This window comes from Squalius cephalus (assembly GCF_949319135.1).
Source record: "Squalius cephalus genome assembly, chromosome: 8".
Lineage (NCBI taxonomy): Eukaryota > Metazoa > Chordata > Actinopteri > Cypriniformes > Leuciscidae > Squalius > Squalius cephalus.
In genome coordinates, this window is record NC_137129.1 from 43,354,009 (window position 1) to 43,379,106 (window position 25,098).

General features: G+C 41.7%; 1 protein-coding gene and 1 long non-coding RNA gene across 2 annotated transcripts in view; one reads left to right on the plus strand and one right to left on the minus strand.

Moving 5' to 3' along the window:
* LOC307163780 overlaps nucleotides 1-25,098 on the plus strand; it is a 274,817-nt gene that overhangs the window by 59,310 nt on the left and 190,409 nt on the right. The gene's annotated exons all lie outside the window — the stretch shown is intronic.
* On the minus strand, nucleotides 14,294-16,634 carry LOC307163761 (tyrosine-protein kinase receptor TYRO3-like). Its single transcript, XM_079879993.1, has 4 exons — nucleotides 16,518-16,634; nucleotides 16,066-16,410; nucleotides 15,581-15,625; nucleotides 14,294-15,455 (listed from the first exon to the last, which is right to left on the minus strand). The coding sequence occupies exons 1-4, from the start codon at nucleotides 16,579-16,581 to the stop codon at nucleotides 15,283-15,285; spliced, it is 627 nt and encodes a 208-aa protein (XP_079736119.1). The 5' UTR covers nucleotides 16,582-16,634; the 3' UTR covers nucleotides 14,294-15,282.

A 25,098-nucleotide genomic window follows, 5' to 3' on the forward strand; every position in this document is an offset into this window, starting at 1 on the left:
CAGCCTCGTCCTGCTCGCCACAGTGAACATAATGAATGGCGACTGTAGAACGCAAAAGCCGAATCCCGGACATTTTGGGCGCTCTCGAAGTCCCTGGCAAACTCATCAAGGAGTCTCAATAGTAGCCTAGCCTTGTTTTCAACTGCGCACTCTTACCAGTAGGCGTGGCCTCCTAGGGCAGCGAAAGCAAGTGCATTCTGGGAGTTGTTGTCTTTCATCCACATAAGCCAAAAATACATTTTCTGGCTTTTCTCAGTCTAGAAAGCTACAAATTAAAAAATTTCTTCACATTTCTTCTACATAAATGACCCATTTTAAATACACATTCATCTTTCCAGAGGTGAAGTATCCCTTTAAGCTAAGTAATGGTACTTCACCTAGATTATTTTTAAAACGAGGAGTTAGACAAGGATGTCCAGTTTCCCCTTACCCATTCCTAATTGCAACACAATTCCTTAGCATACATATTAATGACAGTTCTTTAAAGGGTATCACAATTGGCAACACTAAAATAAAAATGAGTCAATTAGCGAACGATACAGCTTTATTCTTGAATGATTCTTCACTAATTCCAGTGGCTTTGGGTATTCTTCAGTCCTTTTCTAAAGCCTCTGGATTAAATCTGAATTTTAATAAATGTGAATTGCTACCTATTAAAAATTGCTCTCTTACCTCAATTGAGGGTATTACTGTTAAAAATAGGGTAACATATTTAGGTATACAAATTACTAAAGATGAATGTAGGTGTTCAGCAAACTTCAAACCTATTATTACCAAAACACACAAAAAATGCAATTGCTGGTTACAAAGGGATCTGTCCTTAAAAGGTAGAAGCTTACTAAGGCAGAGGGTCTGTCTCGGCTGGCCTATGCAGCCCAGTCTCTTTTTGTGGACAAGACCACTTCTAAATTAATTAATGAGGTTTTAATAAAATTCTTATGGAAAAATAAATCTCATTATATGAGAAAATCAATCATATTAAACTCTTATAATAGTGGTGGTTTCAATATTATTGATTTTGATTCCCTCAACAATACATTTAAAATGAATTGGCTGAATCAATACCTAGCCAAACCATCTTCTATTTGGAATGTTTTTCCTCAACTTGTTTTTTCACAACTTGGTGGCATTCATTTTCTCTTAATGTGTAATTATGATGTATCCAAACTCCCTATCAAACTCTCCAACTTTCATCGTCAGGTTCTCTTAGCATGGGCACTAATTTATAAACAAAACTTTTCACCACAGAGATGTTTTATTTGGAACAATAAGAACATTTTATTCAAGAATAAGTCTCTATTTTATAATAATTGGTTCAGTAATGGTTTATTTTTGGTGGAGCAGTTGTTTAATACCGTAAAACTTCAAATAATAGCCCGGGCTTCTATTTACCCAAATCACCGAACTGCACCGGCTTGTAGCCTTGAGACAGGCGTCTATAAGAGACAGGCCTTTAATTTAGTGTTGAGATGTTCAAGCATGACAGTAGGAGGTTAACACATTATATTATGTTTTATTATGTTTTAAGTAATTCGAATGTGTGTAACAAATAATTTAATGTAAGAAATGTCTTTGGCTATTGGCAGCATAAAAAAAAAACAACATAAAAACGAAACGTCTCAGGTTACGACTGTAACCCTAGTTCCCTGAGAAGGGAACGAGACGATGCGTCAATGACGCTTTGGGAACACTTCTGCGTGATTGCGTCTGAAGCACTTGTATCAACTAGTCCAATGGCGAGAGTGGGCGTCACGGGCGGGTGACGTGACGACCAGGAAAGGATAAAGGACAATCCGGTTTAGAACCACGCTAGCTTCGAAAAGGGCCGAAGCAAGTCGATCACAGGGATGTAGGAAGTATGGCAAAGTGACGCATTGTCTCGTTCCCTTCTCAGGGAACTAGGGTTACAGTCGTAACCTGAGACGTTCCCTTTCGAGGGAACTCGCGATGCGTCAATGACGCTTTGGGAACGAGAATGCCCAGTACGCCATACGAAACAGAACCTGTCTGTGTGAATACTGCACAACTAAGACAATGGCATTTGAGAACCTGGGGAAGCGCCCAGGTCGAAGTTGCAAAACTTTACGAATGTAAGCGGAGAGGACCAGGCTGCCGCATACCACATCCTACAGGGATATCTACATATATAATAAGGCTTCTAAGCCACCATACTCCTGTCCTGGTCTAAAAGCACCACGGAAGAAACAACCAAAGGTCCCCCCCTCAGGGAAATACCACCTTCGTACACCTTCAGTGTGGAAGGGGATAACCCTGCGGAAACTGAACTAGCAGTAACTCCTGCACTGTACCAAACGGGCAGTGAACTAGGTCCCACTGTCCGAAACCCGCAATATGAAGTGAAAACCCATCACTTAATACATAAAGTTTCCTCGTGGAGGGAGCTCTGGAGTGAAGTATGGTCTCCACAACCTCAGTTGAGAGACCAAAGTCAATGAGTTGGGCCCCCTCAGAGGCCAAACCCATGGGATCCAAATCTCTGGGCTGGGTGAAAGATCACCCAATCCACTTGAGACTGAAGGTCCCTCCTGACTGGAATCTCCAAGGGAGAGCCATCGAGGAGAGACACCGGGTCCGAGAACCAGTAGGCACGGCCAGTACGGTTCTACTAGTAGTATAATTATCCATCCCGGCGGACCTTCTCCAGAACACCTGGGAGCAGAGTAATCGGGGAAAGATGTACAGACGTAGCCTCGGCCATGTCCATACCACAACGTCCAGCCCCAAGGGAGCTGGGTGTGTGAGGGAGAACCAAAGTGGACCAAAGCCTCAGCCCCTGCCTCAACAGGATATCTGCTTCAACATATTTATGTAAGAGACCACCGATGTGTTGTCTGTTCTTACGGACAAGCACATGAAGGTCCTTCAGGTCTGGGAGGAATGTCTCAACGCATTGAAGACTGCCATCATCTCCAGGCAATTTATGTGCCAAAAAAGATGACTCCTCCACAGGCCCTGGGATGAGCGGCCTCCTATTACCACTCCCCAGCCGGTGAGGTAAACATCTGTCGAGATAGCAACTCGATGGCAAAGAGCTCCCAACACCGGAACCTGGGAAATGAACCAGTATTTCCTCCATATAACCAAGGCGCAGAGACGCAGCTGCGTGATCTTGATCGTACGAAGTGGAGAACCCTCTGGTTCTGAGCCACCACTGCAAGGGTCTCATGTACAGTAGGCCAAAGGGAATCACAATGGACCTGCTGCCATGAGGCCCAACAGTTTCTCGAACTGTTTCACAGTGCGTGACTGCCCATGTGAGATAGGAACCAGTATTTCCTCCATATAACCAAGGCGCGGAGACACCGCCGCATGATCTTGATCTTACGAAGTGGGTTTCCCCTCGGGGAGAACCCTCTGGTTCTGAGCCACCACTGCAAGGTTCTCATGTACAGTAGGCCAAAGGGTATCACATTGGATGCTGCTGCCATGAGGCCCAACAGTTTCTCAAACTGTTTCATAATGCGTGACTGCTCAGGCGAGATAGGAACCAGTATTTCCTCCATATAACCAAGGCGCGGAGACACCGCCACGTGATCTTGATCATACGAAGTGGGTTTCCCCTTGGGGAGAACCCTCTGGTTCTGAGCCACCACTGCAAGGGTCTCATGTACAGTAGGCCAAAGGGTATCACATTGGATACTGCTGCCATGAGGCCCAACAGTTTCTCAAACTGTTTTACAGTGCGTGACTGGCATAGCTTCAACTCTTTTGTCGCTGTGAGGATAGCAGCTACACGAACGGGCAATAGTGTGGCTCGCATCGTGACTGAATCCCATACCACACCAAGGAAAGTGGTTCTCTGTAATGGAGAAAGCACACTCTTTTTGGCATTGAGTCTCAACCCCAATTTCTTCATCTGAGCGAGTACGACATCTCGATGCCGAACCGCTAACTGCTCTGATTCCGCCAGAATCAGCCAGTCATCGATGTAGTCCAGAACGTGTAGCCCTGCAGCCTGACGGGGCCAGAGCTGCATCTACACACTTTGTGAACGTGCGGGGTGATAGAGCTAGACGGAATGGAAGCACCCGATAAAGGTATTCTTTGCCCCCAAAAGAAAACCACAGGAACTTCCTTTGTAGAGGGAGGATGGAAGTAAGCGCCTTTTAAATCTATCGTGACAAACCAGTCCTCGGATCTGATTTGAGTCACGATCTGTTTGAGTGTGAGCATCTTGAACTTGAGTTTCATGACTGCACGATACAACAGACGGAGATCTAAAATGGGGACGCAACCCCCCATCCTTTTTCGGAACAATAAAGTAGCGCTGTAAAACCCCGATTCTCTGTCGAGCGAGTACACCTGCTCTATAGCTCCCTTCGCTAATAGAGACTCTCCTTCTTGCTCCATTACCAGAGCCTGCTCGGGATGTACTAACACGAGTAGCACCCCGTTGTAACAAGTTGGAGGAGAACGAAACTGGATTCTGTAACCTCTCTCTATTATCTGCAGGACCCATGGAGATATATTCAGCAGATTCTTCCACTCTGTCAGAAAATCTACTAAGGGTACCAGTCTCTCGAGACTGGCCTCTGATGTTATTGTAACAGCCACTTCGGTGACCTGAAGCATCCTGGCAGGAAATAACCGAACTGACTGTTTTTGAACCCCCCTAAGAGGGTGCGAGTTTGACACGGTGTCGTGGTGACACTGAAGCATGTGCTCGCTGGAGACTGCTGCGCCCCGAGACCAAGGGTGCGGGGTTGACAGAACGGCCTCTTGAGGGCTCAGAGGTGGGGCGGGCACCGTATACTGAGGTGAACACCGCTCCACCCCGGTCGGGGTTGCCCCCAGAGGTCTGACACCAGTGGTATCAGGACCTTGGCCGAAGCCTTTTTAACAGAAAAACAGTCCTCAGATCCATCTTCTGCTTTAAAGGCTTCTGTTGAGAATGCCATTCTGGTCCCCAATCTTTCTGAGGGGGAGCACAGGAAATGACACTCTGCCTGTACAAGGAGTTTGTTAATGGCTAGTGCTGCTCCGCCCAGCAGCCCCATTTATGAAGTTATAAACTCCAAACTCATTGTACACAGGAGATTGAGATGGTTTTTAGAATCTTCAATTCCCTTAACTCGATGCTCAGCACATAATTTTACCATTTAATTCCTCCAAATAAAATGTAGTAAAAGATCAACCAGACAAGTTACACAGTCTGGATGAAATGCTGAACTTATACATGAATCTAACTAATGAAAGTCAGATAAGCAAATTTAAATGCAGCCCACTTATTTAATTCCTCAGAATCAAACATCAACCAGACAAGATAATATAGTCTGTGGCTGAATATATATTTATATATAAGCTTATATATAAAAATAGTTTCAACATACAATAAAAGAATCCTAAATTCGTAGCTTGCAAAACACTATGTATCTCTTTAATCAATGCATTGCATTTGTATAACCACTGGACTCTTATTGCAGTCTTTTTTTTTTTTTTTAAATAAACAGTAGCATGGGGAAACTCTTGGTAGTGAACACACGTCGGTAATGTTCATGAATGAACGTATCCAGTTCACTATTATTGTTATTGCAGACCCCGTAATCTACGCGCTGCCTCAGCACACGCGAGATCCGAGATCGAGAATCTTTATTGCAGACCCGTAATCTACGCGCTGCCTCAGCAAACGCGAGATCCGAGCCAAATAATCTTTATTGACTTTCTTCCCTCGAGAAGAAAGCCATCGGGAGCAGAGCTAAACTCTCGATAGTGCAAAAGATACACGTAGGGAATTTATGAATGAACACTGTCAGTCCCCTTATTTTACTAGAGCTGACCGTGCATGCTCCACTCCCAAACAAACAACACATGAATCGCGTGTGTCCCCACTCGTAATAAAGCGAGGGCAGGGAGGAATACACAATCCAAAGCTGTTTGCTCCCCATACTCCTGTCTAGATATATATAATATGCTTGTGGTTGTGGACATGCATCGATGCTCAGCACTCTACCTCCTCAGAGATAGACTGCAGAAACACTGGGCTCTCTAACCAGGACGGAAGAAGCCGCGGCGCGGGCTTCCGATCGCAGACAGAGAGCGCTGGATCCCCCGGATAAAAGCAGAGAAAAGGCGGAGCCCGTCTCTAACCTCTCCGCGAGATCCATTTGCGAACCCATAATAACAACTTCCGTGCTGCCTCGGCAACACGGGGTCGTTACTGCGAGGAACGTGAGCCTGAACACCCTCCTCAAAGAGTGACAAGCGGGAACGGAGCGAGTACGATAGTAACTCGCAATGCTCGTAGTCAGCACCCTCGAGCGCTGACAGAACATGCTCCGTTCCAAACAAACAACACATACATCGTGTGTATCCCCACCCGTAAAGACAGAGGGCAGGGTGAAACACACGATATAAGGTTGTTTTGTTCGCCATAATATCTATGCTTGTGACAGACAACAATAAATAACACAGACAGTATAACACAGAGCGCTTGCTGAGGCACAGAAGCTAGTGCGGTTCTAAACCGGATGTCCTTTATCCTTTCCTGGTCGTCACGTCACCCGCCCGTGACGCCCACTCTCAACATTGGACTAGTTGATACAAGTGCTTCAGACGCAATCACGCAGAAGCGTTCCCAAAGCGTCATTGATGCATCGCGAGTTCCCTCGAAAGGGAACGATGTGACAGCAATGGGCAGAACACAAGTTACCACTAAAATCTATCGAGCATATGAACTTGTTGCCCGAAACACATCAACAAGAAAGAATGAAGGCTACCCTGTAAAACAACTGCAATCATGTGATAGAAAATTACTCTATTCATCACTATCATCATCCCCGCGATCCTCAATTACAAGTTCATTGGCGAATTCCTCCTCCACGTCGCTCTCCTCCACTTCTCCCTCTCCAGCCTCCGCTAACTCTGCCTGCCTTGCTTGCACTAACAGCTTCCGCCCAGATGCGCACGGCTCTCCCTCTTTGAAACAATGGATAAGGTGATCCTCGCTGAAGCTAGTCAGGCCACATACCTAAGGATAACATCCCGAAGTTAATGAAATATATTATCTCCTCTTTCTCCCTCACACACACACACACGCGCGCGCGCGCGAATAGTGATGAGTCGTTCATGAACGGTTGCGTCTGTCACGTGAAATCTAATCAAAACATAGAACAGACGATCTGACGGGTTTTAGAAGATCAAATACAACCCGATACTAAAAAACAGACCAGGCCTCTATTTGAGACCGGCCTTTATTTACCCAAATCTGTCGTCACACCAGGCGTTTAAAAGAGACAGGCGTCTATTTGGTACTCGGCTATTATTTGAAGTTTTATGGTAAGCAAGGTCTTTTGTTCAGATATTCAGAATTTCTTTCCGAACACCAAATACCAATAACCCTAAAAGAATTTGCTACAGTAATGGGTGCTATTCCCTCTGGCTTATGTATGCTTTTTAAAAACTGTAATTACTCCACCCAGGCCCGGGGTGGGTAATCGGGAGAATCGGGAGAATTCCCGGTGGGCCGCTTCACTTTTGGGCCGGTCGAGTTTACATCTCGCAATTCTGACTTTATTTATCAGAATTGCGTGAAATAAAGTCGCAATTGCGGGTTATAAAGTCAGAATTGCGTGATATAAAGTCAGAATTGCGTGTTATAAAGTCAGAATGGCGAGATATAAAGTCAGAAGAATTGCGTGTTATAAAGTCAGAATTGCAAGATATAGAGTCAGAATTGCAAGATATAAAGTCAGAATTGTGTGAAATAAAGTCACAATTGCTTCTTATAAAGTCTAAGTGAATTATTATTTAACCTTTTACATTATTTGTTGAACCATGGTATTAATACAAACTACACAATAGTAAGAGCTGAACTGTTGCTTCATTTATCCAATTTGGAAAAAGTGCTATGTAGCGACAATGCCTGACATGCGGTCACATGCTGTTCCAATTAGTAATTCCTTGTTTCCAAACACATCCTTCGTTGTCTTTGTAGACAACGGGTCTGTCCACGGCGTCACTAAGTCTGCTTGGACATGTCAAAATGGCAATTTGGTGCTCCCCAGAGGGACATTTTTAGTCACAAAAGGAAACCTGTTCTGGACAATCTCCTCTAAAACCCCCATTTCAATATGGACTTCCTGTGACTTTACAGCCTCGTGACATTCCACACACACACACACACTCGTGGACTTTCAACCAGAAACCCACCACGAGATGCAACTGAAGCACATTTCCATATATGGACTTCCACATAGTAAAATTTCATTTTACCATTCATTACAAATTTATAATAGAGGTGTGACTTGCTAGAGTAAAATCTTTAATTCTGAAGGTTTATGAAAGAAGTTCCTCAATAGTGTCTTGTGGTAACCCTACCTCAGACCATAAAACTCTACAACCCAGGAAAACTAACATTCCAGCGAGTCACGTCCCAAACGCACCACACACACACGTCCAGATTTTCCATTGACTTACCCACATAGGACATTACCAAAATGTTGATATGTATTCCTATGTTTCTCAAGTGTCTTCACATGCCATAACGGAAATACTGACCATTTCATTGTGTGTTTAATCAAACTTTATTTGTGTGTAATTATGCATATAAATGTAACGTTATGTTTCCCCAATCTTTACCTGTCATAATGGATATCTATGTAATCCTCTCCATCTCACGGAGACGAATCTTGACTGCAAAGTACAATAATATGCATTTGTTCCAGGAAATATCATATTTCTAAGTATGAATCCTTTCCCTCATGAAACATAGGGTAAGAGGGGGCGTGTTTTTCTTCACACAAAGAAGACGTCTTCCCGCTACAGATCAGAAGTTTTGATTCGCTCTGTCACAAAACAAGGCGTAAACAGATTGTCTGTTAAAAGGAAGAGACCCCCACTCTTCACTCTCTTCTCTCATCGATCCCGCTGACCTCCTCCTCCTCTTCTCCACAGCTCCAAGAAACATCTAAAAGGCTCCGGCCTTCTCCTCGGACGAACACATGTTCGAGTCGTAGCTGCCGTTCTTTGCAACTAAGTTATATCTTGCCTCTTCCTTCACGGAAGATGAAGACGAACTTTCTCGGTAACGTTACATTTCAGTGAGCCTTTTCAAGCTTCCCGCGACACCGGAAGACGCAGTCGAAACAGGACCTCGTCCGCGCTTTCAGCATCAACCAAACAGAGAACAGACTTGCAAGTATATTTAAAAGCTGCTTTTCTGGGGTCCGGCTTTTAGGTTTCTGTATGTAACAATTACTAGCTTTTTCTCTTCTCTTTTCTTTTTTTTCTTTCTTTCATTTCATTCTGATCACTTATGTTATTATTGTTTAAATGTTTGTTTGTGTTTATTGTTTGCATTTTTACGTACGTTTCTATTCGTAGCTCATATAATCTTTAGTCACATTTATTAAAATACATTTATACTTTTCACTGTCTCTGTGTTTGAAAACCCACCATTCTAAAGTCAATGAAACAAAAGATCCAGCTACAAGCTCGATATTAGACTACATTCAGTAGTTTTAATTAATAAACTCATAAAGTTTACTGTTCGTGGCCAGAACCTAAACTTTATTGGAGTTTGTAAATACCCCCTTCTTAACTGTACTGACCTTACATCTACTCGCTGGCCGAGTTAAAGGTTGGTCAGACCAGTTACAGAACCAGGTAATCTCGATAATTGATAAAATAAATGTACATGCGACTTATGAATTATGACCATGAGTCATAAATATGAATATTCCGAGAATTCCCCATATTCTTGAGCTAATTCATATTTACCCAGAGTCGTATTCGTTACAGTTAATGGTGGAGTAATTTTTGGCAGTTTCAAACTCTATTTGGTGGGCAAAATTCAGTTTCAGTGAATGTGTATTATTGGTATTAATAATTGTAACGTTACACGCGCGTTTTGAATTGTGAGGTAAGTCGCGAACTCACCCAGCTGAACGTAGGCACAAAGCCAGCTCAGCTCTTCAAATTAACAGTTTCAAAAATGTCTAAGCATTTTTAATCACTGTTAAGTGCTAAAACTGCAGCTCATAATATTACAGTGTCCCTGTAAAGACGAAGCGAAACTCTTTGCAGTGGGTACATGTAATATGATTTAAACCGACTAAATGAAGACGAAGGATCTCTTTTAGGACGAAGACGTAAATCTGATAGTTTTTCAGTCGTAATAGGCCTTATGATATACAATACGTTAACGATAAGCTCCTGGTCAGAAATTGGCCTCGCGATCCAATTTCGTAAACCTACGCAAAAATCATAAAAGTGCTATTTTGATTAATGCTTATGGGAGATGAGCAGATGATAATTCCTGCTCACAGCTGTTTTGATGCCTGTCGTGCTCACAGCTTAAGTAAATAGATGTTTAATGCCTGTTTGCTCACAGTTTCTAGTGATTAAAACAAGAAGTTTTAATACCTGTTTTTATGTAAACCGTTTTATATCTAATGTGTAATTGGAGGTTTTATGAATTAAGAAAAGATGATAATCCCTGTTCTTATTCTAAAACCGTCTCAATGTGTAATGCATAATGTGTAATCCCTGTAGTCACATGTTGTAAAACTCGCTCATTTTCCGCATGCAACAGAGCGCAAAAAAAAACCTCGGGATTCCACAGATAAAAAAATCTGCTGTCTTAACTGCTGAATCACGTCACCGACACTAGAGGGCAGCCTCTAGGTGTGTGGCAGTTCTCAAATTACGCGCCCCACCGACGTCATCCTGCGTGAGCGTCGCCTCCCACTGACGTCAGCCTGCGCGAGCACAATTACTCCCTCTGGTGGCGTTCTAAGATAATACCTGCTTTCAATTTCTTTTTCTCTCTGCATTCATTTTCTCTCTCAAATACTTAACTGCATTCAAAGCTTAGCTTATGCTGATATTATTTGGAGTTAGACAATTCTCTTTGCTATTTTTGACGGTCACACTTTAAGTTAAGTTCGAAAAAAAAAAGAAAACTTTTCGAATTAAAAACTTAGATTTGATTCACTCAGTTCATTGATAGGTCCACCTAGGAAGAAGCACGCCACCGTGTGGCCATCTTGGGTCGACTTATCAATATCTGTTTAACCCCCAGTCTGCAATTGAAGTGTCTCATTGCTACCCTTTTCGTTTGATTATTTTTATAATCAATACTAATAACTTCAGTGTTATTGTAAGGATTATAGGAAGTCATTCTGAATTTCAGTTTAATTAATTTTAGTATTGATACATCACTGTCATCATTCTAATTTTCTTTCCTTCCTTATTTTTATTATTTTGAACCTCCCCTTGCATGCTTAGTTGAATTTCAATTCAAACTAGTTTGAATTTTAATTCAAAATTGTGTCTAATCAGCCAGGGAAGACCACTGAGAAGACATACGGCCCTCACCCTAGTGGCACAAACCCACTGCCGGGGCCTATCCCTCTGCCTGCGTCTCAAGCCTGTGTTGTTATTCACATTTTATTTCATTGATATTTTTTTTTTTCTCTCTTCCCTCTTTTCTCCAAAGGGGGGGGGGGGGGGGGGGGGGGGGGGTTGGTTATTCTGATAAATCACCATCAGTTATCATAATTTCCCTTTTGTTGTATCACTATTTTAGTAAAGCCTTTGCCTCGGACTCCTGCATACATATTTACTCAATTTGATGACACCAGAAAGCCTTAATTTACATTAAGTCTAACATCTTAATCCCTTATTGTGTATCTATTGGCAGAACTCAGTCAGTGTTTATAGGCTTAGGCCTCTTTATTTTTATTTTATAACACTCCCGTGTTATTGTTTGTGACATTTCATTGCAGACCAATTCACTTCCTTGTGTTGTGTTTCCCTTTTCTTCCCTACCTTCAACTTTGTTGTTATTTTAATTTTTCTCCATTTCTGTTGTGATTTGTTTCTCTCATTTCACTTACAGACAGAACCTAAGAGAGACCCCAGGAAAGCGAATAGAGTATCGATCAAAGCCGGCGTCATTAGACGACCCCCAGGCTACCGCCTGTCAAAATCTCTATTGTGGGTTTATCCATACCCACGAAATTGGCTCCGCTAACTGTCGGCATCAGTTAGCCCCGAAATTCTCATAAACGGCATAGCCCGTATGAGTATAGCTCATTTGACCCTAAAACAAACTTGCATTTTGTCTCTTTTTGTGTGTGCTGTGCTTCTCTCACCACAGTAAGCAAAGATGTCGAGCTCATCCAGTCACCCAGTCCGCTGGCACACTCTCGAAACATGGCTGAGAGAGATGACGGCAATCATCCTACCCCAGGAGGCCGCTGACCCAAAGTACCTGGACCAGTTTGAGACCTACGATCCAACCCAGAAGTACGACCACGAGCAGCTGGCCAAAATCTTCGGAAAACTCGCACTCAACCTCGTCACCAAGGCCCGGGCCAGCGAAAGGACCAACCTCGATCTGGAGCAGAAGGTAGCCGCACTACAGCTCCAGGCCACAGAGGCCCTGGAGGACCGAGCACACACACAGAGCCGTCTAGACCAGCTACTCTTCCTGACCGAGGAAGAGGACGAGACGGACACAACGCTACAACAGGAAGTTGAAAGACTTCAAAATGCCCGAGACGATCTTCATCGGCACACGGACCAAAGACAACAGTCGGAGGAACTCACCCGGAAGGAACTCAACGAAAGGCTCCAACAGGCTGAAGCTCTCCTTGAGAGAGCAGAGACTAAAATCCATCAGCTCGCTCAGCAGAGACACGAGCTCCAAGATGAACTTGACACTGTTCATGCAGAGCTAAAACATTCTTACAGATTGCAGAGTTGGTGGAAAAAGTGGGCCGGTCTTGGGCCTGAAACTCCCGGGCTGAAAAGTGGCCCCACTCCGGCCCTGACTCCACCCCAGTATCTACTACATCCTTTCCTAAACCTTGTGATACTCCTGTTGGTCAAATTTGTTTTTCTCAGTCGAAAGCTAAAAACTATAAAATAAGATCTTTATTTCTTAAGAATTTGATTTCTGTTCCACCTGTTTCCTTTTGGAATAATCTGTTTGTTAACCTTAAATGGAAAAGAATCTGGTCTTTACAGCAGAAATTCTTTCTCACAAATAAAGTGAAAGAAATCTCATTTAAGCTTATACACAGGTTCTATCCTGTTAAGAAATTTATACAAAGATTTAAGTCTGACATTGAGCTAACATGCTCTTTTTGTTTGAATTCTGATGAAACAGTGGTTCACTTATTTTGGTCGTGTCACTACACTCAGAAGCTTTGGAATGATATTGATGTATTTGTAAAGTGTAAGATTTGGCCAGGCTTCTCAATACATATAAGAAACATTATATTTGGGTATTTTGACTCAGACCCCACAAATGAAAATATCTGTTTTGTTATTAATTTAATTATTTTCCTTAGCAAATTCTACATTCACAAATGCAAATTTTCAAACCGTAAACCTGTCTTCTCTGTCTTCTTAAAAGAAGTAGAAAATTATCTTAACATGATTTCAGTATCTACTAATAAGAAAGCTATAAGGACTGTTAGAGTCTGCACTGCCTTTGATCTCTTCATGTGAACATCTCTATGTGATGTAATCTGGCCCTACCTCTTTTTTTTGTTTTTTTTGTCCTATTTGCTGTTGTCTCCTTTATTATTGTTTTGGTTGATATTATGTGATGTATACTTTCTCTTTTGTATGTTTCCGTTCTCAGCATTAATAAAAAATAAACATAATTTTTATTCATATCTTTCACATCTGCAGTCAGATTCACCGTGTTCATTCTGAAGGAATCACTCACATGACCTGTGCACTTGTAATGACACATCAAGGATGTTAAGAGGCTAAAAGCAGGTTTAAAACTTGCCCTATTGAAGTCAACAGGGTGCAGATTTTAAAAAGAGGATAACACGGTGTAGGCAACACCGATTTTTGTCGTTGTTCTCTGTATTGACAGCACTCCAAATTTACAAAAAAATGAGCTCAATGTTAAAATTGACCGGAGTTCTCCTTTAAGGGAGCATCTTCATTCTCTTCTCCTTTTTTCAGTTATTTAAAACATGGTTTTAATTCTTACTAATGTTTTTATTTTATTAGCTTTAGTTAATTTGCATAACTTATTTGTTCATTTGCCCTTTTGAGTCGGCTAGTCAGATTGGACGACCCTCGACACATATGTTGTGGTTTCCTTTGCATCATCATAATGCAGTCAGTCAGGAAATCATTATTGTTCTTTGCACAACATTGATGTGAAACCATTTCTCTTCTCTAGATTGTCATGGCAGATCTGACATGACTGAATATATACAGTTGTGTTTGAACAGGTTTAGCTTTGGTAATGATCAGGTTTTTCTGCCAGAAAATGCACACTAAAACATATAATTATTATTTTGCTATTTATTTGATCAGATCTCTCAGTAATACATTTATCACTGAAGACATCTGTTGACATTTTTATTTAATCATGAATTATGTGCCATAAAATAGTTTGCATTTACGGTATATTTTCTCTTGTAAACAGCTTTAAAGCTCATAGATAAATATATAATGTCTAAAGATATACAACCCAATGATATTTAAGTATATGTTTGTTCTTTTTGAGCTCACTCTTTACATGTAAAAGCTGCAGTTATGTAAATCATACCACTTGAACTCTAATCTTTGAATATTGTTTAAAGGTGCTATAAGCAATCTCACATGTTTTTTAGGCCAAAACATTTTTTTTCACATACCGCAAACATCTCCTCACTATCCGCTAGCTGTCTGTCCCCTGAACACACTGTAAAAAAAAGCGGTCTCTGCAGACAGCCCACGCTCCACAAACTGCAGCAAAAACAAACTGAGCAACAAACAGAGCGACCCGCAGCACGAAACATAACAAACTGTTCCAGCCAAGAACCATCATGAATGATGTGGGGGTAGGGTTCGGGGGGTAATTGCGCGGATGAGGAGGAGGGAGGGTCTAGCTAGCCTTTGTTTTGTTTGATAATAATTCAAACATCAACAAGAGGTTACGCCAACCGAGATCGCTTATAGCACCTTTAAACATGCTGAACTAATAAACATTGCATTAAAGGCAGCGGCAGAAGAAGTGATTTGATATTTAACTGAATATTATTGTCAAGCACAAATAAACACACAAACCTGAATAATCACCACACCATTAATGACTGGTTTGCTGTTTATAAAACTGGCTAGGTTTACCACATCATCTCAGTTTCTCTGAAGTGGAAGTGACATCAGGTAAACAGGAAAAGACATCTGAGGCACAATTTGCTGTTTTAATTTGAGAAAATATTGCAGTGCTGATATAACTGGCAATGCGAAGCTCAGGGACAGGCTTATATTGAGTTAGATTATAAAATAAAGCAGAAATAGATGTCATTTAGCTGATTTGTGGCTCATCATAGATGCACGTTTCGCTGCTCTCCATCCTTTCTGCTGTCCACGATGGTAAATGATTCCTCCTGCGACGACTGTAGTCAGAAAAAACACAAACACAGCCAGTCCAACACCACCGAACATCAACACACGCTCCGTCACCGTCACCTCGTCTACAGAGACAGAAGAGTTACTTACATTCATACAAACAGACAGTATTAACTCATAACTTAGATTTAGTGCTGGATCTCCAGTCACTATGAAAAATGAACATCCAAGATAACGATCAACATGTTACCTGTGATGTCAACAACGTCTTTTGGCTCTTCTGTTGCAAAAAGACCTGTAAATATGATCATATGATTTATCAAACAAAAAAACTTGTTAGTTGTATGGTAGAGTGGGTTAAGAAGAGATTCGGTCCCAGAGTGTCGGCCCAGATCCGGTACGTGTGGAATCCATATGTACCAGATCTGGGACGACACTATGATGTTGTCTGGGTTAGTTTTTAACTTTAAGTTGTCCTTTGTGTAATACAAATGGTGCATAATGACATATCAAGGCCTTTAGCATTTTTCAGATCAAGAAAAAAAATTATATTTAGTCTGTCCAAACTTTTGATTAGCAGTGTGTTTGTGATTTAAAAATCACAAAAAATGGATTTCTCTGATATCCAATTTATACTGTATATATACACAACCTTAAAAAAAAAAATGAAACTTAAAATTGTAAGATCTCAATTTACCATAAATATGAAATCAATAAAAAACTGAAATCTGTTACCCTCAATCTCCAGTCTGATGGGTTTGTCAAAGTGCATCTCTGGAGCGTCAGACTTTATTCCACAGAAATAAAGTCCTGAATCTGATTCTGTTACTCCAGTAATAGTTAAAGAGACTCTGGTGATCCATCTGTCTGCTGTTATTTCCAGACGAGTTTGGTTCTGATTGTATTTGATCAGGAGTTTTCTCCCGGTATTGTCTTTCTTCGCAGAAATCAGTATATTGAGTTTTTCAGAATTGAGGTGAAACCAGGCGACTTCATATCGGTCTATCATGCTGCAGTTCAGAGTGATGTTTTCTCCCATCTGAACCCTTAACAGATCTGAAGATCCTCCAACTGACAAATCTGAAGAGACATTGAAAAATCATATCCTTTTAGACTGTAAATAGCTATTGTATTTGAGGTTGATTTTTTTTTTTATTTCATGAATGTTTGAGATAGAATATATTTACCACTGGATGTGATGTGCATAATCCAACAAGAAAATACACAGAAGAAGAAAATGACCTTCTCCATTGTGTCTGTCGTTCATAAAGGTGTCGATCAAACTTAAAAGTTCAGCTCAATGCAGAGACACTGAAACCACAGTTTCCACTTCCTTTACAGAGAAATATAATGCACCATATAATATAGTCTCAACTCAGAGTGTTTCATCCTCACTTTTATTTATTTATTGCATTAAACCTCTATATAATGTAAATCCCCATGATAACCTGAAGTATTTTATACTGGATGTGGTCTGTTAGCTTAGATACATGGCCAACAAAACTTGGCTAAGTGTGTGTGTGTTGATTTGTAAGTCCAAACATAAATATCCCAGGTTCCTTACAATGCTAGCTCTATGGACAGCTTTAAGTACATGCTTTTGTTTTTAAAATATTCAATCGTAACCCTATTAAAAGAGAATTTTAAAAAGATTTACGAATACAACTAATTTCTCTTCCTGTTTTTCATGTCTTAAACATGAGTTCCCTTTCGAGAACGGTTCACTCGTATTGCGTAGCTATATGGTATGGGAAAACTCCTTTTCTCAAGAATATTGAAGTCTTTATTTTAAAATGCAGTGCAACTGCACAGCAAGCACAGTGATTGGCTGTGTTGCAGCAACTGCATGAACCTATGGCGAAGAAGCAAGGACGCATGAACCAATCAAGGTGTTTCCCGCCTTGTGCGCGCCAGAATGGGTATGGCTGCTGACTATATAAGGGGCCAATTTCACCATAGGAATCAGATTTAATCTCCTTCAGTGAACAACGCATCTCTTCGCTGACTTTTCCGGACAAGAAGCCTCCCTCGCCGTTGAAACAGCCCAGTAACGAAACGCAGCGACTTGCGGCCTCCTGCTCAGCTTCCTGAACTCGACACTGTCAATGCTGTTCGCCGTTTCCCTGTGGCTATCCGGCAGAGCATCCTTTAAAAATAAGAGCCTTTTACAAAAAGAGCATGGCGTTGTTTCAAATGTCTGTGTTTCATGCGGGGTCTCCCTGCATGTCACTGACGGGCACAGTGAGTGTGCTTCCTGCCTCGGTGCTGAACACGCCAAAGCGAAAACGACAAAGCTGCACACACTCATGTGAGTTCTCGCTGCAAGAACATGCTTCTTTCCCATTTGCGCTCTCCGCTAGCTCTCTTTACGTTAGAGAGTGACCCTGCCCCTTGTGCCCTTCCCTTACCAGCCTCGATGAGTGGTACCTTCCGGGGCACAAACAGGCCCCTCGCCAGCGGCCAGCTCCATTTTCCCCTGAGGTCCACGAGGAGCTCACAAAGTTGGGGCACGCGCCCTTTACGGCCCGCCTGCATACTTCAACCTCAGCAACGCTCTCAGCACTTGACGGCGCAGAGGAAAAAGGATATGAGAAACTGCCCCCTGGCCGTGGTCGAGACATCGGTAAGAAACAACGTGACTCACGTCCTCCTCACCCAAGTGTTAAATTTACTAGCAAAAGGGGCTTTCGTCGAGACAGTTCCCCCATCACTGAGTGAAACAGGCTTTTACAGACACTATTTCCTCGTTCTGAAAAAGGATGGGGTCTCAGACCTATTTTAGATCTCAGACAAGGCCCTCATAGAACGGTCTTCAAGATGCTGACGACCAAACAAATACTTGCGCACATTCGCCTGAAGGATTGGTTTTTCTCAGTGGATCTGAAAGATGCTTACTTTCACATCCAAATAGCCCCCCATCACAGGCCATTCTTGAGATTTGCCTTCGAGAGGTCGGGGCTATCAATACACAGTTCTGCCATTCGGACTGTCACTGGCACCCATTTACAAGATGCATGGATGCGGCTCTCTCCTCCCTGAGACAGCGGGGAATGCGCATTCTTTTACAATTAACAACAATTAACAATTAACTTTACTATACTCTTTTCTCCACTTTGACATCCTGCTTGGACAGCTTCTGCCCCCTTTCCCCCAGGCCCTCTGCCCCCTGGCTATCTGATGTTCTCCGTGAACATTGTTCTAAACTCGGGTGCAGAGAGGAAGTGGCGCAAATTGAAAGATCCTACTGACCTTGGTCTTTATCAATCCCTCCTCTCTCCCTTCTTTGCCAATATCTCTACTGCTAAAATGACTTACTATCACAACAAAATTTACAATTCTTCTGACTCCCGCATGCTCTTCAAAACCTTCTCCTTTCTTCTCAATCCTCCTCCTCCTCCTTCTTCATCAACCCTTATCGCTGACGATTTTGCCAGATTCTTCATAACAACCACCATCAGCGGCCAATTTACCATGCCACAATCTGACATACACATCTTTTTCTCTGCTTTCTGAGGCAGAAGTCTCCAAGCTCCTCCTTTCCAATCACCCTTCTTCCTGTCCGCTTGATCCTATTACCACTAATCTACTTCAAGCCATTTCATCCTCAGTTGTACCCGCACACACACACACATCATAAACACCTCTCTTCACACTGGTACCTTTCCCACAGCATTTAAGCAGGCTTGTGTAACTTCACTGCTGAAGAAACCCATTGTTAAATCCAGCACATCTGGAAGATTACAGACCGGTATCCATTCTACTAGTCGTTGCGAAAACACTTGAACGAGTTGTTTTCAACCAGATCTCTTCCTTTCTTACACAGAAGAACCTCCGGGACAGCCAGTCTGGTTTCAAAAGCGGACACTCAACTGAGACTGCCCTGCTCTCAGTGATTGAAGCTCTGAGACTGGAAAGAGCAGCTCAGTTCTCAGTTCTCATCCTGCTGGATCTGTCCTCCTTTCAATCCTAAAGATGAAGGGCATCTCAGGAACCGCACTCCAGTGGTTCAATTCGTACCTCTCAGGTAGGTCCTTTAGGGTATCGTGGAGGGGTGAGGTGTTTAAGACACAACATCTAGCTACTGGAGTGCCTTAGGGCTCAGTACTTGGACCACTTCTCTTCTCCATCTACATGTCATCACTAGGATCTGTGATTCAGAAACATGGCTTTTTCCTATCACTGCTACGCTGATGACACACAACTCTACCTCTCATTCCAGCCCGACGATCTGACGGTAGCTGATCGTATCTCAGCCTGCCTGACAGACATTTCTGGCTGGATGAAGGACCACCACGTTCAACTAAACCTTGCATAGACAGAGCTACTCGTGGTCCCGGCCAACCCAGCACTTCACCACAACTTTACCATTCAGCTGGGTTTGTCATCCATAACTCCATCTAGGACAGCCAGGAACCTTGGAGTGTTGACTGATGATCAATTGAACTTCACAGACCACATTGCTAGAACTGCCAGGTCATGTAGATTTGCCTTATACAACATCAGTAGGACCCAGCCCTTCCTATCAGAGCATGCTACTCAACACCTTGTCCAAGCGCTTGTACTATCCAGACTTGACTATTGTAATGCTCTCTTGGCTGGTCTTCCAGCTTGCACAGTCAAACCTCTGCAACTGACCCAGAACGCCGCAGCTAGAGTGGTCTTTAAAGGTGAACTAAGTAACTTTTTTACCTTAACTGAACAGCTTCGGAGTCATTGGAATGGTTATATTACTTATTTCGGGTTGAATGGTGGTTGTTTCGCACCCCCCTGGTGCCCGTGAGCGGAAAATCAGCACTTGCAACTTTAAGCCGGCGGGCCACCGGCAGCCGCGTCAGGAAGTCTCGCGTGATATCAGGTCTCGCGATGTAAACAATTGCATTTACGGCCAAAAGAACTCTGCTAAAATGCTGTCATTATTGCGCTTCCTCACGCTGTTCGAACCCGAATGAAGAAGACGTTTTAAAGAATGTCCCATCTGCTTTGATGTCGTTGATCTATAGCCTCTGGTGTCTGAGAATCGCCACATGTTTTTACAACAGTGTTGTCAAATATCTATTCCGAAGCTGTGGGGGGAGCTCTAGAGAGAAACCTGCGAGCAAAAAGCAAGAATACAGCGAAGAAATCCGGAAACTACTGAGCCCTGCTTTAACGAGCCGAAGAGCGCACATGTCACTCCTCTCCTCACTAAATTGCACTGGTTGCCAGTTGCCACTCGCATCAAATTCAGGTCACTGATGTTTGCCTACAGATCAAGCACTGGCTCTGCTCCCTTTTACTTAAACTCAGTGGCAGTCTTAACATAGAGGCATAGGTAGGCGGCTGCTTGGGGCCCCCTACCAGCGGTCAAAGTAGGGGGCCCCCAACCAACCTCAAAAAAAAAGAAAAGAAAAAAAGAAAAGAAAAAGCCCCTTATCATCATGAACGCTTCAAAAGCATGGTAAATTTGATTAATATTCTTAAGAAATACGTTGAAACGTTGAAGTAGTAGTTAAAATGTCCAGTTCATGGTTATCTGTCCCTACACATACGCCCCTACTTTCACAATGAAATGGACTAGTCCGTAATGGTGTGCGGCGAAAGATAAACACGCAGTGACAGGAGGACTGGGAAGTACACAAACAGAGACGAAGCAAGATGAGTCTAAACAGTGGCTCCCATACATACCTTCGCCTTGGGCCCCCAATTTGCTAAATACGCCACTGCTTAAACTTCAGACTTACGTGTCATCCAGAAACTTGCTCTCTGGAAGTGAACGACGTCTTGTGGTGCAATCTCAAAGAGGCACAAAATCTCTTTCTTGGACCTTCACCATGACTGTTCCCTGCTGGTGGAATGACCTGCCTAACTCAACCAGAGCTGCTGAGTCCATAGCCACTTTCAAGAAACGGCTGAAGACAAATCTTTTCCGGCAACACTTGCTTCATTAATACTAACAATTTCTCTTCTACTTTATTATAAAAAATATATATTAAAAAGTACATGTACTGTGTTAGATTAAACTGAGAAGGGTCATAGCACTTTGCATATTGTTGTCCTAATGTTATTTTAACGGCTTCTATTGTTCTCATGTGTAAGTCAATTTGTATAAAAGCGTCTGCTAAATGAATAAATGTAAATGTCGATATTCAAAGTGAATTTTATCTGCTCTGTTTTTTGTGTTTACTGCTGCACTTGGATTCCTGGGAAATGGAGATAAGTTACATTTCGACAGAAAGTAAAAATAAATAGTTGAGATAAAAGGGAACAACTGTTTTTTTTATGCTTTTATGCACAATAATTTATTTATTTATTTTTATATGTATATTGTGTGTTGGCCATAGGGAGGTTCTTCATTTGGTCCACCACTTTGCCATCTGGACTGGCACCAAGCTGTGGATGAGTTGTGGATCATTTGGATGATCATACTTATAAGTATATCCTTTGGCAGCACAGCTGGACACTGGTAAGACAGCAGTGAAACTTTTGAGACCTCTCCAAATTTAAATGAAAACATGATTACAAATTACTTTGCTTCAACAATTTTGGCTAGCGGTTGTGGTCAAAGGGAAATTAGGGATGCTGCTCCAACAATCTTGTCATTGTCAGGCAAAGGTCCCAAAACAAACTGTTCATGCCTCAGTGTGTTAATTGTTATCTAATTCTAAGATGTATTTTATTACTATTTGGAGATTACCTTCATATGCTTTGTACAGAGTAGACTGCACACTACTCCTACCAGAGGTTTTCGGCTTGCGCACCACAAGCTCATCCACTGGTTCGGGAGTGATGCCCTGACAAAACACGGATAAATTGCTCTTGATTGTAATCTGATTTTGCATATCATGCACTTTACATACACTGCTGTTTGCTTGTGCAAGCAAGGGAAGCTGGAACATTTTTGTTTCCTAATGTAGTCAAATTTGCTGTCTGGGAAAGTAATGCAATTGCACAAACTTCTTCCAGCAGCACAAGAATATGTATATAATGTAATTTGAGATGGATTGTTGGTTTCATTTGTGATCTGAAGAAAGTTATAGAAAGACTTTCATACAGTATATGTCACATCTTTATTTAACCTATAGGTGTACTGTTGATTTAGGGGATACACTGGGGCTTTTGGGTCACTAGAGACCCCAGACAGTAAAATGTGATTTTGTAACACCATGATTTTTTAAAAGTAATATCACTCACTTTATTAATGTTTTTAGTCTAAAATTAGTATTTATTTATGTATTGCCTTAATTTCATTATTTTCATGTTTAGATAAAATAGCAACGTTAAATCAAATTCACTGTAAAGATTTACAATTCTTAGTGAAAGACAAAAAATAAAAATAAAAAATAAGCAAACATCATTTATTGGTCCTGAAATTCCCCGAACACTGCACAAGGGTTAAAATGACCATTATATAAAACATATGTCAATTGACACAGAATATATGCATTTTTAGTCACATACTATATTATAATTATCCTTACTGCTGATGGTTCTGTTGTTATTTGTAACTTACTGATGCTTTTACCATCGACACTGAGACATGTTGCCTTTGGCTTGCTCAGTTGGGGATATTTAATTGAATTGAATCAATCAATAATACTATTGATCAGCCTTACCTTTCCACTAGAAACAAACCTTGTTGTGTTATTTTGATTTAATACTGTGAAGCTGCTTTGATACAATGGGCCCTATCTTGCACCCAGCGCAATTGACTTTGTACAATGACGCATGTATCATTCCTATTTTGCACCCGCGCAAAGCGCGATTTTCCCTCCACCGAAGCACGTCGCTAAACTAGGGAATGAACTTGCACTCCCTGGGCGGTTCAGCGCAAAAAAGGAGGCGTGTCCTGGCGCAAACGTTCCTTCATGCTATTTTGCAGGTTTAGAAAACAATTGCGCCACTAACCAGGAAAAAATAGTTTAAAGTCAGTGGCGCGTTGCGCATGTTATTCAAATGCTATTTTAAGGGCGCATGCTTGGCCATAATCAATGTAGCGTGTGCACAACGCGCATACACTTTGATTCTCTCATCTACACAGAAGCAGCAGTTTTCATTTTTGCAAATCATACATTATTACGATAGATAGATAGATAGATAGATTTTATTTATTATAAAAGCATACATCTAGCTTACACATTTACCCAAATGATCATACGCCTTTTTAACCGAAGTTAATTTGGGTGGGTTTCTCCATCCCCAACCTCCCTGACGAGAGCGTTGCTCTCCTTGGCTGTAAACCGCTCCTGGCGTTCGCCTGGCAAATCCGCCGTTATAATAGGAATCCGCTTTAGAACAAGCGCGCCAGCTCTTAAAGGGAATGTGAGATGACGCTCTGATTGGTTTATTTCACGTTACGCCCAAACCACACCTATGAATAATGAAGCTACTTCAGACCAACCCATTTTAGATTTGCGCCTGGCGCAAGAGTCATTTATCCCGCCGGGAAAATAGCAACAGCGCCAAGACCCGCCCACAAAGTTACTTGCGCTTTGCGCTTTGACACTTGCGTTTCAGATCGTTAAAATAGGGCCCAATATGTATTGTGAAAAGCGCTATACAAATAAACTTGACTTGACTTGAAGTAACACATTAGAATTGATCTGGTTATCAGAAAATAGACCTTTCATCATTAGCTAAATCCGCTATGTATTTACCTCAAGCTAATGTGGTTCCTCACGCTTTATTAATGACCTTTAACACCTGGTCCAATATTACCACTTTCCCTGCAATAATATTTGAGACTGAAGAATCCAAGCAATCACATACACACATAGTTAAAGATACAGTATGTAAGATTTTTGCATTAAAATATCCCAAAATCTCAAAGCCAGTGTTTTATATTGTGTTAAGTTGATTACTCACAATATCCCAAATGTTTCCAACTATTTTTAAATCGTGAGAAAATTGGACAAATGCGGAAGTTGTAGTTTTAGCGTCTATCCGTCTATCAAGCAACAAACGTTAGCTTGTTTCGTGCAGTCGTTATAACATCTGTCAGTCATATAATGCAGGTTGTACTGTCTGACCTTTTAGGTCATACGTCTGACCTAAAAAAATAAAAACTGAAACTACTGCGGAAAAAAGAACACCTACATCTTGGATGCCCTTGAGGTAAGCTAAAACATACCAAAATTTAATTTCAAAGTGAACTATCCCTTTAAGGAACACGCTTATGCTTTTAAAACGCAACAAAATGGAAAATATCGCCGGTGTAGAGACGTGTGTACAAAAGTTGAACTTTTAACTGGACACAGCATTTTAAAACATGGTGCGAGAAACTGTAAAAGCAGAAGAGTTGCAATATCGGCCAAACATGCTTGTTTAACGCATTAATATATGTGTTTAGATCTAAAACAACCTTTTCTCTTTTTTTTTTTTCATCACCAGGCTAGCTAGGGCGAACAAAGTGCACATTTATATTAAAATCTATATTATTTGACGTTTATAATGTGAGTGAATCTTCAAAAAGATCAGGGTAGCCTACGTTATATACTCACCAATAGCAGATTACAAGAGGACAATTTGTCTGTTATCTTGTTATCTCTGTTATCTAACTATTCCGAGATGTGTTAGGGGCTGTTTACACCTGGCCACTTCATGTGTTTTCTCAGATCGGATAGCTATCTGATTTATCAAAACGATTCCATTTACACCTGGTCATATAAATGTGTTTTTGCGAAACGGATTTAAATCCGATCTTCAATTCCCGCGCTATATGCAGATTTAACGGAGTGCACGTCACGAAAGCAACAGATATGAGCTGCATTTTTTTGATCATCAGCTAAAATT

What these genes read in the sequence shown, in the direction of transcription:
- LOC307163761 (XM_079879993.1), bottom strand. Translation starts at nt 16,581, where the DNA reads ATGGAGAAGGTCATTTTCTTCTTCTGTGTATTTTCTTGTTGGATTATG. An exon ending in TATGCACATCACATCCAGTG is followed by an intron (nt 16,411 to 16,517) that starts GTAAATATATTC and finishes ATGTCTCTTCAG; the next exon opens with ATTTGTCAGTTGGAGGATCT. An exon ending in AGACGTTGTTGACATCACAG is followed by an intron (nt 15,456 to 15,580) that starts GTAACATGTTGA and finishes CTGTCTCTGTAG; the next exon opens with ACGAGGTGACGGTGACGGAG.